Source organism: Gadus morhua, chromosome 11 (assembly GCF_902167405.1).
Source record: "Gadus morhua chromosome 11, gadMor3.0, whole genome shotgun sequence".
NCBI classification, from domain to species: domain Eukaryota; kingdom Metazoa; phylum Chordata; class Actinopteri; order Gadiformes; family Gadidae; genus Gadus; species Gadus morhua.
The window spans coordinates 21,619,603-21,637,612 of record NC_044058.1 but is presented as its reverse complement, the minus strand read 5'-3'; the positions used below and the strand labels follow the sequence as shown (position 1 = coordinate 21,637,612).

Sequence of the window (18,010 nt, the reverse complement as noted above, 5' to 3'; positions counted from 1 at the left end):
TTTGCAAAAAGCTCATGAATTTGTGGGTGATTATGCTTCAACGGAAACATACAGCATCAACAGTTCTTTTAATAGGCTTAGACGAGGCATCCGAATGTGCACCAAAGGTTGTGCATTGTGTGAAGTAGCCTCTGTTGTAAAAACCTAGCGTCGGATACATCCTATTAATCCTGAATCCTTATCATTTGTCTTAAGTCTCCCCTTGCGGTATAAACAGTTTGTCCGACACAATGCTTGTTGACCGCACGGATCGAAACAAACGGTACTCGCATAAGAGGCAGTATTCAATTCCATTATTCTCTGTAGCCCTGGTCTGGTTAACAGGCCTGTTAGGCCGGCGATAATGTAAATGGATGATGTGCCAGCGAGAACTACACCCTGGGATAAACGACAGCTTGTGTGGAGGGCTGTGGATGGCCACAGAAAGTATGGGGCAGAAATTAGCACCGAGGCTATCAATCGGCTTACACGTTCATTGTAGATAAACTTCTTATTTCCACTGCCCCAAGCCCTCAGGCTCTCGCCAGCATGTGGTTTAAATTAATAAGCTAATGCTACCTGCGGGCATGTTGTTTTTCTTCAGAGAGCGACCTAGGCCTGTCAACTCACGCAGGTTGCGTTCAGGCACGTAGCACAGTCACCCCTCCCTCACCCCTTTCTCCCCTCCTGTCTCTACACTAGGGAGTTTCGTAAATGAAAGTGTGTGTGTGTGTGTGTGTGTGTGTGTGTGTGTGTGTGTGTGTGTGTGTGTGTGTGTGTGTGTGTGTGTGTGTGTGTGTGTGTGTGTGTGTGTGTGTGTGTGTGTGTGTGTGTGTGTGTGGTACAAAAGGCCTTGACCTCACCAGGATGGACCATTGTCAAATATCCCCATCATGACAAAGGCCAGGCTATTTGCTGTTGTTTAGAAATAGCTGCAACCATACCCATCTGCTGTAACAGAGATCGATCCTTGTCGTTCTCGGAATTCACAGGCTCCTCATAGAATGCACAGCAGATACCGGATAGAAGCGGTTCAGAAAGTGACCGATGGCTCCCATGTAGTCGATTTGTATCCATCTATGCTTATGGAAGCACTGCATTCTTGTCCATAGGAATGCGTTCTCAGGTCGGTACGTCTTCCACTGCGTACGCTTTAATGGTTTGTGTGCGCGTGTGTGTGTTCGTGCACGCTCCCCTCATACCGGAGGCTCCTGAAAGTGAACCATCATTTCCCAGAAGGTCTCTGGTCTCTTTCCCCCCACCTCTCAATTGATTGCCTTCTCATTTTTCACTGTCAGGGTTTATAGAGAGGGAGGGAGGCTGGGCCGGGCTGAGTTTTGGAGGGGGAGCGGTCGCGGAGAGCATCACCATCAATCCTCTAATCCCATCCCTCATCGGTTCCCAGCAGCAGCAGCAGCAGCAGTCCAGTGGCTAGCTCCATGCTAGCCTGCTTAGCGCAAGGGATTCCCCCCCCCCCCCCCCCCTCTTGTTGGACTCTGCTGGTGACCTGATGCTCTCGGGAACGAACGCTCGTAAAACTCCCGATTAGAAACGAGATGACGGCGGTCTGTTCCTCGGCTTAGTTCAAACCCTTTTTTACTTTGTTTTGTCGCCTGTTTGTGAACAGTTGAGTGACTTCCTGTTTTTGTGTGTTCTAGGTCAAATGGCTGCCCTCGAGTAACCGTTTTTTAATTTGTATGAATTTGACCATTCAATCATTTGAATAACATTCCCTCAGATGAATACAGCATTTGGTGGTTTCAGGTCGGCTGCTGGTTTTCTTTCCATTTTTATTGACACCACACAAGAATACGAAAACGCCTCACGGGAGCAGAATGAGTTGCCTGAGCAGTCCTCAGTTGTGGGTCCTATTACAGGAAAGAAATCATAATCTGTTTTTGGCACCGACATCTGCCGAGGACTGCGGCCATAGCCAGTAAAAGTGTGTGTGTTGTGTGCGCCTGTCCAATAATCTGCCAGAGCATGTAAAGGACGCAGTCCACCAATGCCGCTTGTGTTTTGCCTGACTTTCCTCTGTCGTCCTGTGATCCTGTTCTGACAGGATGATGTATGGGTAGTACCTTGGCGACCGCGCACAGGTGATGTATTCTGCTTGGAATGCTTAGAGTGCGGGACAAGAGATGGGGGGGGGGAAGCAGCACCGGCGTGCCGAGATGGTGTGTGGACCACAGGACCCATTGACTCCTGACAGATCAGAGACAGAAGACACCAAATCATGGTGCTAAATACCGAGTGAACTGTACTCGAACGAAGGACCACCACAGCGAGTTGGGTGAAAAAATGTGTCTTTTTTTTTTTCGTACATAACGATGGAACAAATGGTTTGTCCCCCTATTCCTTCACACACTGGTGGATATGCATGTTATTTCACTGCAGAGCAAATCACATCTTATGATGAAACAAATACAGACCATTTTCCCAGTACCTCAAGCATTTTTCAGTCCTAGATTTAGTGAGATGGTAATTCTCTCCTACGTTGAAGGTTAGGAACCAAATCCCTCCATTCAGACTCTGTGGGAGGTATATGGCCTGCAACCATTTTAGTGTTAAAGCTTCAGAAGGATACCCTTTTTGTTGCAATTGTGATCAAAATAAAAAGGGCATCTGCAGCCGTGGCTTTTTTACAATGCCTCATTAAAATAAAAAAAATAAACCTATTTATGTGACCAGGCAAACGAGGACCATACCCCAGCCGGTCTATTATAGCGCAGGTTAAATGGTGCCTTGACATGACTTGGGGGCGGGGAGGGGGGGGGGGGGGGGTTGCAGATGGCAGAAGTTCACGTGCAGAACTAAGCCAACTGTACACGGCCATGCTGAGCAAATCCTGTGACTTCCTAATCCCCGGGGCCTCTTCGGTTGCAAGGGGACTGGCTGGTCTCAACATTAGTCCTGTTGACGCGTAGAGCTGCAGCCAGGATATTCGGGAGCCTGGAGTTTATGTCCTAAAAACATGAGTCTGCCCCCTCCCCTCCACTTTGTGATTGTATTTTTTTTGGGAGGGGGAGGGATTTTTGAGTACGATATTAATCAGCCTTAGTACATCGGCTAATCCGTGACTTTTAGGGGGACAGAGTTTATTTGGACCCGGTCGGGACTTGGAAGGCTGATTTGTACCGTGCCACTGAATCCTTTTGCTGGACGGCTCGAGACAAAAGCGGCAGTGTAGTGCACAACCCAAGCCGGGCTGTAACATTACCTGCTGCCACAGTGTTGCTTGGCTGGGTAGTGACTTGTGATCATCTGATAACACGGCTGCACTAGCATGCACACACCTAGTGCCCTTAGCACGCACACCAGCACTTACGCACACACACACCTAGCGCACTAGCACGCACCAGCACTAGCGCGCACGCACGCGCACACACACACACACACACACACAACACACACACACACACACCACACACACACACACACACACACACACACACACACACACACACACCTGCTATCCTCTCGCTGTCCCCCATTGTGCCAGCTGATGAACAAAGCTGGGTCCCTGGCCCGCCTTCATTATCTGTCGATGAATCATGGAAAGCTGTAGACCTGGGTGTGTTCTGATGTGTGTGTGTGTGTGTGGGTGGGTTGTTTGCACCGACTTGAGTGACAGATCTGACAAAGAAAGGGGCAGTGGACTCTTTTTAAGCCGTATTCAGAGTATTTGAACGGAGGATAAACAAAGCACTTTGTTTGTATAGTAAATTCTTCGCAAGGTTAGCTTCATTTTAGTTCAATGCTTTCGGGTACCCCTGCATTATGCTGCAAAAATGAAAGTGTTCACCCCTCTGCTCTCGAACATGTGACTTCCACATGTGAGGGCACAACCAGAGGGCGAGGCAGGAAGTGTTTTTTGATAGGTCCACTGTTCAGGACTAATTACCTGCGCCTGGGTCGGCCGCGTCACGCGCTGTGAAAACATAGCAGCCCTTGGTCTTTGGGGGTTCTGTGGGGGGTCTCGTCCAATAGGCTGCACAGGCACGATGGTATCGGCGACAAATATAGTCACGGTATGCTCGAGTTTTAGATCAGGTTATGCCCCCTGTTTCTGCAGTCAAGGAGTAGTTCCAGTGAGTTAACAAGTCGTGGTGATATCACGACATGGTAAGTAGGTACCATGTAGTGCCTAGTACTACTAGTGGTTCACAACAGTCCGCCAGCTTGGGGAGAAACTGAGTAATCTGCACCATTTTCCTCTTTGTTTTTAAGTGGGTAAATCGTGTGGTACTGCGTTATTGAATGAGTGTATTTCATTCCGAGATTGTGATAGGATTATTTATCAAATGCATTGTAGACGACAATAACCAGGAGCAGACATTCTTTACACTTGCCCCTCCTATGGTGGGACTGCTGTTGAAAGCAAAGGTTTTCTTTGTGTACTAGAGCCGGTAGCAGAACAGAATGAGGTGAATCTGAAACGCTTTATAAGACGCCCTAATAAGTAACGCCTGCGGAAGTGATGCCTTTCACACCATGGAGAGGTGAGGTGCGAGGGTAGGAAACACACAGACCAACTGGAAGGTTTTTCATTGGATGAACTGGGGGGAGTTGTGGAGCTGAAGGTTTCGCTGTCTTTTGACGTATTTAAAGAGGGGAGGCAGAGGAAGGTGATGCAGACGCAACCGAATGGAAACGATGACAAACATAGCAGCCACCCCCCTTCACCCAGCGTTTTAACCATCTGTTACTTCCCCATCGACTGCCAAAGATATGCAGGACTCTCAATACAACCTATTTGCTGGTGGATTGGCATACAATTAATACGTTCGCTGCCTCTTAAATGCATTTATATTTTCCTTACTGCCTACTACTACCCGTGTTGTGTATTTGCTACCCACATGTTTGGATTTGAATAGAGGTTTCAGATGATCTGTCTTTTCTGGAAGCACATTTGGTACTGTTTTTTTAAAATACAGCGTACAATGCATTTAGAAGTCATTGATACTTGTGTGTTGCAAAGCATAGCTCCTATGTTGCTATTCTAAGGTACCCCAACCAGCACATTCTCGCCTGAGATTTGGAAGAGATGTTCTTTCATAATAGGTCACCCCCAATTCACCTCTACTTTCCTCTATCACTACCCATCACTTTAGTGATTGATCTCAGACAAGTAAATACCCAGAGTGTGGGTGAATCTTCAAACAGAACTATTAAAGACCAAACTATCGAACCTTAAGGTAACGGTAGGGGTTAAAAGATGCATATTGATGTTGTGGGGTTGGTCTGGACGGGGCAGAAGTGAGACATTTAATGAAAAGCCGGCGTGTTTGAGAGGTAGTGGATGTTGTTTTAAAAATGGTTTTATGCTGGTCATGTGTTGCGCCCTCCTGAAGCATTGTGCGTCTTAGGTTGGAAAGAATATATGTTTCTGCCATGTCTCTCCAGGGGGAAATCCAATAACGTAAGCATCATAGACTGAAAGCTCAACCCACTGCACCACACTTTGGTGCTTCTACAGTAATGGAAAGCTACTAGCCCGTGTGTTGATATCACCTACTTTGCCAATCTGTCAGACTGGCTACTTTGGCACCAGATGCAGATGCATTGAAATTTGAGGGTGTTTACTCTGTTGATGTGTTGCTGTCGCAAACCTAGCGCTACCTGCTTTCTAGTCAAGTCTGTATCAATGGGTTTTTTAGACCCACTTTACCCTTCTATTTCCTCGGCATTGTGTGTTGTCATCTTTTGTCAGTTTGTCTCTCTGCTCTCAAGTTCATTCAAGAATCTTTGCTTCCGAGGTCATCGGGTTCATCGTCTTTTGCCACTTCAAAGACTCAAAAGAAAAACAGACGTACTAGTGAAACTCAAATATAACTCTTTCCTCAATACGTCTTATTCACACTTTTTTTTAATCAAACCTTCACTTTCTCAGCTGGTGTTACGCAGCTTTTGGATGGGATACATCATTATTATTATTATTATTATTATTATTATTATATTCTCAAAATCACCTTGTTAATTAAGCTATGTTGGCAGGATTTTAAATCGACAAAAGAAACAAGTAAAAGGCATTCTTTCCCGACAAAGTATTCACACAAGGAGACCTGCTTCTCTTTGGCACATTTGGTAATGTGTTATTGCCAGACTGTCGGTAATGTCATAACCCCCCTAAATGCCACAAACAGATGCACGACCCCACCCCCCACCACTGAAATACTCATTCTGACCTCCTTGGGCTGCATTCTCCCCGAAGTCTCCTCTGTTACGACTGTCGCATGCGCACACACGCGCGCACACAGATGTACATTCATGCACACAATTAAAGTGTAATAGTTGAGCAGCCACCAAAATATGACTGTCACTCTGCTTGTAAGCCAGCTCTACCTCTTATTTCACCAATTACTTCACGCTCAGTAATGAGCCACATGCAACACATAGTATGTGTATACACATAGAGACCTTTTCTAACATATTGCCGACTTCAGTATAATTGTCCCCGCTTTTTTTCTCTAAGAGAGGTCAAATGAAGAGGGTGTATTTGTCGACGGTCAACGAGATTTAGTTAGCTGCTTCAAGGCCTGTGTTTAAAGCGTTTTGCGGTCGTTGTTGTTATTCTGTCAACAAACCTTTTGTGGCACTGTTCAAAGGAGGTATTCAGGAGCACATGCTAAAAGCTTAGAAGCGCAGTGACTCAGGCTACTTCCATTACTCATTTGTGGACTGAAGGACTGCCTAGGTCAAGGAAAGCCGACCCAGGTAATGGGACGTTCCTCCACCTGTCACAGCTTCCCCACAAAACGGGTTCCATTACCGTCATACGATCACGTTCATAAAAAGTGGCGTCTTCCCACATTGGTTCCGGATTAACCGAAGGTGTATCGTTCGTCTTTGCTGTGACTGTACTGTACATATCTATCTTCTCATGGTTGTGTTTTTACTATCCATCGCTCGCCCCTCCGACCGACCGCACACAGTCAAGCGAGCAAACTCCCAAGCTGAGCCTGCAGCCCGGTCACATCCTGTCCCCCCAGCGGCCTCCATCTAAATCCCCTCCCCTGTCAGGGGGGAGATTGGATGCGATCAGACGCAGCCTGCTTGGCCCATCTGATGTCCCTGCCGGAGCAAGCCCTGATTCTCAACAGAAAGAGAGACGTGCTCTACAGCACAGGCAGACTGTTTTTAATCGTTAGCTCCTCCTTGGAGCGTGCTGTTTGCAAAGAGCAGTCATCCTTCACCTCCCTACACACACGTACATCCGATTTACACCCTGCGTTAACAAACAACCCATTCATTTCACCTTCATGCAACTTCAGCCTTGCTGGCATTAAAGTGCTTCTTGATGGCTGGCAGACAGCGACACTACAGCTCCCATGATGCATTTAGATGTCCATTACCTCCGTTTTGCGACAGGGACACCATATGTCTGACCACATTTGCTGTGTCGATGTCCGTAATGCATTACTCGACTGATTTGTTAACCCGCAACTGATGTCATGGAAACCATAACTCGCAACTGGCCATGATTTCTTGCTCCATTTCTTCAGCACACCACACTCGTCCTGCCTTTACTACTCTCTCCTTCCCTTCTTCTGTCCCTCCTGTTGACATCCACCCTCTCACCTTGGCCCGTCAGTGTCCAGCACCTCCTTGCTACCCTCCCCTCCTACTCTCCCCTCCCTTCCTACCCTTCTGCCTTCCTACCCTCCTGCTTTCCTACTCTCCCTTCCTATTCTCTCTTCTTACCCTCTCTTCCTACTCTCCCTTCCTATTCTCCCTTCCTACCCTCCCTTCCTACCCTTCTGCCTTCCTACTCTCCTGCTTTCCTACTCTTCCTTCCGATTCTCTCTTCCTACCCTCCTTTCCTACTCTCCCTTCCTACTCTTCCTTCCTACCCTCCCTTCCTACCCTCCACTCCTACTCTCCCTTTTTCCTCTCCCTTCCTACCCTCCCTTCCCACTCTCCTTTCCTACTCTCCAGTCAAATCCCTCCTTGTTGATTTCTCTCAGCCCCTTTGTCTGGCCTGGGAACAGAGGCATTCCAGTGCCAGACTTATCTCCGGACCAGCCGCAGCATTGGCCGGGCAGCGGCTGGTCTTGAACCACTAGCAGGAAGCGATGCTACCGGTGGTTACACAACAGTCCCGTCCAGCTTTGGTACAGACTTAGATTAATCTGCACAATATTCCTTTTTTTTATATGGTACATTGTGTTGTTATGTGTTATTGACGAGAGTAATTTTATTCTGAGATTGTGATATGGTCATTTATTGAATGCAGTGTAGACGTTGATAACCAGGAGCAGACATTCATTACCTTGCACCTCCTAAGCGGGGACTATTAGCTCTTGAAAGCGATGATCACGCTTGTAAAGCACAGAATATACACAGAATACACAGAAGCTGGACTGTGCGCACCTGCCTTAGCCATTCATTATCATAAAGCCCTTTTCTGTTTTTGGCAGTGTGTACTGCTAATGAGAATCAAGCAGGACCAGGGTCCGAGGCAAAACGCGCAACCCTCCAGCCAGCCAATCGATAGCCGTTATCAGCTGCAAGGACGCGCAGAGTCCCCAGAGTCATCCAGTTGACCTGTCTCTGCGGTGATCAGACATCTTTATTGATCGGGCATCTTACAGGCCAACCCCGGCATTCCAGCGCTAATGGCTGTTCCATTAACGGCAGTCATTTCACTTATCTCCACCGCTGCCTTGTTTGTGGTTTACGGAGCATGGGGAACACTTCAAAGCATCCCGCGTGGCAACCTCACCGATTATTACTGGTGGATGATTTACTAGGAAGTAAAAGACTGTTTTGCTCGTCGATTTACGGTCCTTATTAGGCCTTTTTATGTTGACAACTTGGCAGATGTGTTTGGAATATGTTTTTAAGTGATGTTCATATATTGTTTGAGGATGGGAGTACCGGGGTTGTGTGTGTGTGTGTGTGTGTGTTCATATCCGATTTAAATCCAAGGCAGCCTTTTTAACAGAACGAGAAGGAAAAGTGATTGAGACCCGTGGAAAAGCCCTCGAAGCACTCTGTAATTACTGTAGGTGAATTAACCCGGGGTCGTGCGGTGAGGTCGACCCCCACTACTCGTGTCTGTCAATGTTTTATGAGGCCCCCCTTGTGAACTGGTTCGGCAAGATGTGCGAAGGAATGGCCGCCTCGGTCTGCGGGGAAAGGTCAGTGGAAACCGAAGGTTTCGCCACTTAGATCATCCTCGCTGAGTCCACAAAAGACTCATTGAAGTGAGATCCGCGGAAGGGGAGTTTGACTGAAAGTTTAGTTTAGTCTGACTAAATATGTCTTTTAGTCAAACTATTATTATATGATGTCTATAATGTTTGTTTGATAATAACTTGAACAACATCAAACATAATAACTTGCCTAAAAGTTTATTTTTGTCAACATTCAACGGAAACATTGAAGGGAAATTATGCAGTAGTCACGTCAGTGTTGAATACAAAGGAGAAAAGTTTGGCATGCAATTTGGAAAATGTCCATGTAAACATTAAAAAGTCCTGAAATTGTCATCGTCATGAGTCATCCTGACGCTGAATGAAGGGGAAATGTCTTGTTTTTTCCCCGGGGAACATTGACATTTGGCCCCTGTTTATCGAGATGAGCTCTGAAGTCATTCGCTGCTGATTTTTTTGTTTGACTTTTCCTCCATGGGACAACGTTTCAAGTGGGTGACCCACCCTGGGCCATTCCATTATGGAAGACTTTGGACACAGTGCTAAAGGACAAGCTGGAACAATCGCTGAAATAAGATTTCTCCCGCCCGCCGGCAATCAAATCGGCGGCCAAAACATTCTGAGCTGCTGGTTCATTCCCTGAAATGAACAGCCCCACAACCACACCCATAGTCGAGTCTGCTCTGTCTTTCTGAAACATTGGTATCTAATGAGAATCAGGCCCTCAGATGTGAAATTTCAGACCTTGCAATCAACCGGCCGCCTGAGTAAGCTTGGCCTACCATTTCTTTTCCGCACAGTGTTTTATCAAGCCACCGCCAAAACGACACAATCGAGACATGGAAAGTCGCCATCAACTGATGCATCTGTCGAGTTATTTAAGTTGGACTAGCAACCTCAAAACGGCAGAGTACTAGTTGACATGTAAAAGGGTCCCTCAAAAACAATGTTTGCTTGTATTTTCATGCCGTGTTTCAGAAACCATTTTAATGAGATTCAAAACAAAAACTCAATCAGACCCCAATGTGTCAGAGGTCTCACAGGTCCATGCGTACACTTTTGGCTAGCTCCCCCTCCTAGTGCATGTGGATTCGGGTTAGCACAGGGCTTGATTGGCCGACATGTAGCGGAGGCTAATCGTTTGTATAAAGATCTGCATTCGTATGCATGTGCCAAAAACATGGCTCGCCTATCGACGATTTTTCTTTACGCTTCAGGACTTTATTTCTCTTGAGATATCTGCGTCTTTGTGGGACATGGAGGGGTGAGAGAGATAATGGGTCAATCATGTTGTGCCTTCCCCTCCTGCAGCCTGTGTGTTTATGGTAATGCCTTGCTCCCTCGGGGTGTTGGTGAGCCCCTCTGAGGAGGGTGCATTAGGAGGGTGGGGGGTGGGCAGTTTGAAAGAGGGGGCTGGAGGTGTGGTGCACCAGAGAAAGAGAACCCCCACCCCCCCCCCCCCCCCCCCCCCCCCCCCCCCCTCCAAATCATGCTGTGCAGGGCACTTGTCTTTTAATATGTGCCTGTCAGCGAGAGGGTCTGGGGGGGGGGGGGTCCGAGACCTGTAGACATCTTGTAGAATTGCGTGTGGCCCCAGACGCATAGTGCAAAGTTTGTCAACTGCCACCACCCCCCGTGCCACCCCCATACTCCCCCATACTCCCTACCACCCCCTCCCCCCTCACCCCACATGCTCTCTCATCGGGTGTCACTCACTGTCGCCTTGGCTCCTTTGAGGTTGGAATTCCTTGGCTCAAACTGGCCGTCCTGAAAAAGAGCCGCTGCCAATCAGTGCGGCTCCGACAGAGGAAGAGAGGAAGCGGTAAATGAGATATGAAGTCGTACGGGATTAAAGGGGGGAGAGGGACGATGCCAAAGCTGCCTTGCCTTGGTATCCTTTTTTTTCTCTTTTTCTCTTTCAAACCCCCCCCCCTCCCTCTGAAGTGATGCCTATTTTTGTGGAGTCCTCTAATGTTGTTCACGACACTACCTGTGTGTGTCAGAAATATCACAGATGCATTCCTGGAATAAGTTCAAACTTTTGCTGACCTGAAAAAATTCTGCCTATTGGCAACCGCCAGAAAAAAAATGCATCTGCGTTGAGTTGTTGAGGGTTTTGTTTTTTTTGGAGTTGTTTTATATATTGTTTCATTTCTTTCTTTTTCAAGAGACAATCCCTCTTGAGTGTGTTTATGTCGTGGTATGATCTATCACCGTTGGATCCTCACTGTTGAATTGTAGATCAGGCGAGGGGAGAAGCTGTCCCAAGTCCATCTTTGATTCATAGAGGTCGCTTGGCTCAAAATAAAGTATGGCCTTTGGTTCCACATTGTTGAGGTGTGCTCCACAACGATATGATCACCTTTGTTTGCCTTCTCCCTTCTTATTTAGACTTTGGATCAAGAGCAAATCACTCGGTTTGTACTAATGAAAAAATTATGCAACTTGTGTATTATGTGTGTGGAGCTTCAAATTGCCTTATGAATTCTGCGGCTATAAAATTGGTTTCACCCTTCTGAACACTCGTCTCAATAATGCTTAGGCTACAACTATTGACACTTAGAATGCCTTCTTTACCCTGTCCCCTATGGAATGGATGTGTTTTAATGTGTCAAAGAGGCACGACACAAAATTGTGAATGAATACATCCTGACAATCCTGATAATATCTCAGACCTGACCCACCACAATAGATTTCAATTTGAGTACACTACATATCAAATTTTTCTTTCTTGCGGCAACAGTGTCAAAACATCGATCAAAATATTGTATAACTTTAGAACTGTAGATATAAAACATTTTCTTGATTATTTATTTTTCCATCGGACACAAGCCGAGTAGTCTCGTGATCGCTGGTTTCTCCTAACCCACAGTGACTGTTTGGTGGGCAAGTGTCAACACTGTGGTCCTGCTGATTGAAGCCTTGGCCCCAGTCTAAACCCCATTGAATGGGTTGTGCTTTCACCGCAGGCGTTCAGAGTAGCAGGAAGGAGCACTTGGACCTGCACTGTTTTTCACAATTTGTGTTCAGGGAAATACACTTTTTGGCTGAATTTAACAAGACTTCTCTCCTTGATCTAACTTCCTTTGAACTTGCCCCCTTGCTACCTTAGTACTAAAATACTTAACACTATATAGGCTTAAGCTATGTATACAAGCTATACCGCTTTCTATGGTTCATGCTTATTTTAAGTGCTTGTGTATTCTGAATATTACTTGACTGCCCAAAGTCCTAGTCCTGCTATTACTAAACGTCCAAGCTTGATTGTACTCTTTACCTTCTCCTTCAACCTCCTACTTCACCAGAGCACACTGCCTAGTGTTCAACACGACATAAAGCTAATCTCCTCCTAATCTTATCTAGCAGTTGACTCACTGCCCTTTCACTGTCATGTTAAAGCATTTCCTCTTCCAGGACTCGAAACACACCGTGGTTTGATTGACTCGCCGACCACTAGCTTTTTGCTCCCTCTCCCTCTCTCTCCCCGTCTCTCTTTCCCTCGCTCTGTCTCTCTCTCCCTCCCTCTCTCTTACTATCTCCTACCGTCTGTCTCTCCTCTCTCTCCGTCTCTCTCCCCCCTCCCTCAGACGGGGGTAGACTTGTATGACACATTAAACATTTAAGGTTGTCTCAGAGTATACTAAGTGCTCGTCGGCTAATGCGTCGGCACCCGATGACTCGCCCGGGCGACCTCGTGGCCGCGTGCGCCCATAAAAGTGAGCGATGGCGGCCAGACGTAGGTTTTTTTTTGCCATCGAAGCTTTCGGGAGGATTCGCCTCCTTAGCCGTGAGCTTGTGCTCCGCAGCCAACTGCCAGCCCGCAGTCTTTCCCACGGCGGCCATCTGGCCCAGCGCTGAGGTATGTGTGGAGGCGAACATCTGGTCCGCTCGGCCTCCAACTGGCAGGGCTCCGTCGTGCGATGGAGGGCCACTGTCTCCCGTACGGACCTATACTTTGAGATCGTAATGGCACCCGGGTACAACGGCCACTTTTATAATGTGCTCAGCTCACACAAACACAAAAACGAATACACAAACACGAATTCACATGAACATGAATACATACGTACACACAAACACATACACACAAACAAGCAAACACGTAAACACACGAACTAACACAAATGAACGCGCGGCACACACTGACACACACACACGCACCTATACTTTGTCATCGTAATGGCACCTGGATACAAAGGCCACTTTTATAATGTATAATGTGCTCTGCTCACACAAACACAAATACACTAAAAAATGAATACGCATGAACATAAATACACACGTACCCACAAACATGTACACACAAATACGAACACACACGAACGTACCCACACACACACACACACACACACACGACACACTGGATTATTCACCCGGTTCTGCATGACGATAGGCTGTCACGGCCACTTGAGTCAGATGGCGATGATGTAATGGACGCGCTGATGGCTGCGGAGACGGCCTTTTAGTGGGAGCGTGTGCTTAAAGCGCTGTGATAACAGCCACCTCGTCCTAAGCCCGCCCCTCTGTACAGCATTTGATGAGTGGGCCTTTTGTGTAGATGTGTGTCAGGGATTATTATAAGAGGTTGTTTAACGTTACACGACAGCTTTGAGGCCATGTGTCGCCCTGAGTCGTCTCTGACATTACCTGAGTGGTTGTGTTCCCTGAATGGGTGGGTTGTTAGTGGGGTTGTTATTTGTTTCTGGCTGTTCTTCAGGAATCACTTAAGATAAACAAAGGTTTCAAAGCTTAACATTCTAGCTTTTTATGTGCGTTCCATGCAATGTGTCAGCCATTATTTTCGTTTCAGAGAAGAGCAAATTATATCCGTCCACAGCGAAGCCTTATTTTGTGTTGTTTTTGTCTCACACTTCCTTGGTGTAAAATAATAAAGGCACCCGCCAAACGACGGGCTCGCGTTTGAACGGGTCAGACAGTGACAGCGGATTGAAGTGACAACGGTGAATCACAGCAGAGGAGGTTTTGAAATAGACGTTTTTGTCCACCCTTTCAGTATTCTAGTGATAACAAGACAATCAGAGATCTAGCCACCTAGCAAATGTCTGGGGATCTCTAAATGCAAGTTTTGTTTGTTTGAACAGTAGCTAGCAGATCTACGCCGCCTCTTACATTTTACCGAAATTGACTCCTTACTGAAAATCTCCTCCCTAGTAAAACAAACTGGAGATACGGCAAATACCTGTCACATAGATGGGGCTTTAGAAAACATCCAAAACGGCTTTCAAGAGCAACGTGAAATGATTTGATTGTTTCTCTGGAGGTATTTTCGAATTTGGGCTCAGTCGACAAGATTGGTGACATAAAGATTAACATAGACTTTTCTTTCAGTATTTTCAACAGAGGAAGAGTTGTTGGTACGACTCCTGCCTCTCACTGTCCCAGTGTGAAGGGCCGTCCTAAAGACTTGTGAGGGTGGGAGGGTTTTCTGTCCTCGAATTGTTTCCACTGAGATTAAACAAGGAGATCTTTGAGATTGTCCTCAGTCTGACTTGAGAGTGGCCCTTCAGTGTCTGCAGTCTGCTGGGCGGGTTCTTGTGGTTTTCCAATGCTGATTTGATTCGGAGGATGCAGGTCATTACATGGTGACTTGTTTAGTACAATCATGACTGACCATAAGTATAAAGTTGTATATTAGACTCATGTTGAAAATTCTTCTGCTATTAAGCCAAGGAAGGCGGTTTAAGAAAGAACCAATTAGTCTAGTTTTTCTAGAGTGTTGACCTTTCATTTGTTAAATCTCTGGTGTGCGTTACATTAACCAACATACATGTATCTCCTGATTCTCCGAAGCATACTAAACAGAAACGCAAAACAAAAATACACTAAGGATTGATCCCTAGCCTGTACAAGTCCCCTGATGCGTTTCAACCAGTCTACCCAGCCTGTTTCCTCTATACCTGTGCTTCCACTCCTCAAGAGACCACAGCAGCCTTCCTCAGTATTAACCTGACCCCCACCCCCACCACTCAATGTTACTCACAAGCGCCTCAGTTGGTAGGCTACTCTCAGCAACCAAAGTGGGCTGAGCTGGGGATACTCATGGCCACTTAGTATGGACCACATCAGGTGATTCTCGGGGCCAGAGATGAGGTTATTACCTTCAGGTCACTTAACTGCGAAGAATTATGCTATGGCATTGTGTGTGTGTGTGTGTGTGTTCATCTCAGTGTGCGCGTTTGATCATAGTGAGTGTGTATTTGTGTGTGCTCGCTCAGCATGCATTTGTAATTACATACGCTGCATTTTTGTGTATTTGAGAGGTGGAGGGCCCTTTCTCCCCGGTCGCGGTGATTGAGTTATCGTAAACTGAGGTGCGGGGAAGGGAACTGGGTTTGAGAAGCGCTGAGTTATGAATAGACTCCAGCCGGCTGTAGGTCTGCCTCACACACACAGGGTCGCTCGTAGGAATCTTGCGGTGTCGCTTCTGGTCAAAACAAGAGGCGGTGAAGCAGTGAGGTACTTATATCAGTGCATGACTCCTTTGTTTACTTTGGTTGCCTAGCAGCAGCTATATGCATATTCTGCCGATGTATTAATTGGCAGAATATGATTGAAATATGTTGAGCATGATAAAAAAGAAATGCCTATGAATATATTGGCCCTGTTCAGTCAAGTCTATATGCATGGAGGGTGATATATCCACAAGCAAATTCCTCAATGTCGGAAGGCAGCAAGCAAGATGCCTCGGGACCTTCAGATTGCTAGCACAGAACTCGCTACTCGCTCACACACACACATTTACATCAGAATTTGACTATCATCCGGACGTGCCCACAACTCCGTATCTGCATTCTTTGCACTTTGCAGCCATAAGTCAAACATTGATGCATAAAATATACACGCATGCCGCATTCCTAGCCACCAAATCTATTTTTTTGCACACACACATTCGCGTGTACACACACTCAAACACAAACGCGCACCCTCCCCCCCCCCCCCCCTCACCCACCCCCCCCCCCCCCCCCCCCCTCCCCCGGTGGTATGCCTCAGTCTGGGCTCCGTACACGGGGAGACGCATACACAGACTACTGTAGTGGTAACACGGGAGGAATTCCAAGCAGCTCCTTAATCCCGCCGAGTGCTGACTGAGGCTTAGATTGGAAGGCCGGAGAGGCGAGGAGAGATGGGGAGATGCTCAGGTTAGAGAGTGCAAGGGGTTTAAGGCTGGCCAGCTGAGGAGGAGGAGGCAGCAAATAGTGGTGAATTAAGCCTATGGAGTTTCTGTTGGTGGTAACCCCTTTTTTCAGGAGAAGCCATTTCTTCTTTCAGAGACTGTTGGTTGTGGTGGAAGAGAAACAAATCAGCGTCTTCACAATGGGTTGACTGTTTTGTTGTGTGAGCGTACGTTGCTAATGGATTGTTTGAGGGATGGATACATTTTAACGCGGTTCTGTAATGTAGGCGGTTATGTTGATGTATTTATGTGTCTGACAAAACAGACTTGAATAAATCAAAAGTCTGGGGAAGGTCACTGGTGTGTGCGTGTGTGTGTGTGTGTGTGTCCCATCCATTCAAATTAGATACGCTATTTTGCAGACATAACGTGTCGGGCCGTCTATGGACGGTGAGAACAATACTGTCTCTTAGATTGGATGCGGGTCCTTTTGGGTTTTCCTTGAAAGAAGAAAGATTTTTTGCTCTGACAAGGGTTGAAAAAAAAGAAAAACGGGTAATCGACATAAAAGCTGATGCCACAAACACTTACCGAAGCCGTTTTGCTCTGATTGTAAATTCCCTCCTCCTTTGGCTGCCAAAAGCATGGCATCTTAACCCAAAATCTGGTCTCTGCTGCACATTTGCCTCTGTCTCCCTGTACATTTGGAGATTTCAAAGCTGCCATCTATTTCACCATTCCAATAAGCATGTGCTCTATCTCTGTATATATCATGTTTTTATAACATGGCGGTGGCTTCTGTTTGGACTTCTTTATTGACCAGGGTAATGTACTTCCATGTTGCGGTCTATAGGCATATTCAACTCTTTGTTTGTCTGCGTTGTCGACGTCTTCAGCCTCTTCTTTCACCGTGAACATAACATCTGCATTTTCAATATCACAACGGCTAGGACAACACGGGCAGAGTTCATAAACAGCAATAACAACATCAAGGAAACGATGCACAGTGCACACGCCAATGACTTTCCATACTTTCAAACCATACACCACACGTCTGTGACTAGGTCAGCCTGTTTTCTCAAATGCTTATCTCTGCTTCCTCTTTCATGTTCCAGGATGCAAAAGCCCCCATCGGCTTTATTGAAAACTATATTTCAATTTATTGTACAGCGCTTTGAGTAGCCACTAATTAGAAAAGCGCCATATAAATGCAGTCCATTTACTATTTACCATTTACTGTGCATGTTAATTCGTGCCATGGATGAACTCATGTGGTTGGCTCCTAACCAGCGCTTGTCTCCTCCTCCCCCCTGTAGATATGACTACCGAGAGATGCTGTACAACTCGACCTTCTGCCTGGTGCCACGGGGGCGACGGCTGGGCTCCTTCCGCTTCCTGGAGGCACTGCAGGTGGGAATTGTAGTTTTTTGGGGGGACTTTGTAGTTCTTTCGTATGTCTTGCCCTAGCCCTGGAACGAGGCTTCCCTGCCCTGTCATCTGAGCCCCTGCTCAGGTGTCACTTCATGTCTCTGAAGAGCCCCTTTTACCAGTGGTAGACTTTAACTTCAAAATTGAACTGTCGTTTTTGGTTTGCAAGACTCAATGGTTTGACTCTGTCTTCTATTGATAATGCTAATGTTATGCATAAATCTATTTTCACTTTTTGGTAATAAATCATTTCGGTTGGTACAGTACATTGATGTTCCAAAACAAACAAGGCTTGTTAAGTATATGCTCC

At 46.6% G+C, this 18,010-nt stretch overlaps 1 protein-coding gene across 2 annotated transcripts in view; it reads left to right on the top strand.

Annotated features, from left to right (window-relative positions):
* LOC115553622 (exostosin-1b) overlaps nucleotides 1-18,010 on the top strand; it is a 52,226-nt gene that overhangs the window by 17,651 nt on the left and 16,565 nt on the right. For both annotated transcript variants that reach the window (XM_030370050.1, XM_030370049.1), the window contains one exon: nucleotides 17,589-17,682. In XM_030370050.1, coding sequence (XP_030225910.1) covers nucleotides 17,589-17,682 — 94 coding nt within the window. The remainder of the gene's footprint in view (nucleotides 1-17,588; nucleotides 17,683-18,010) is intronic.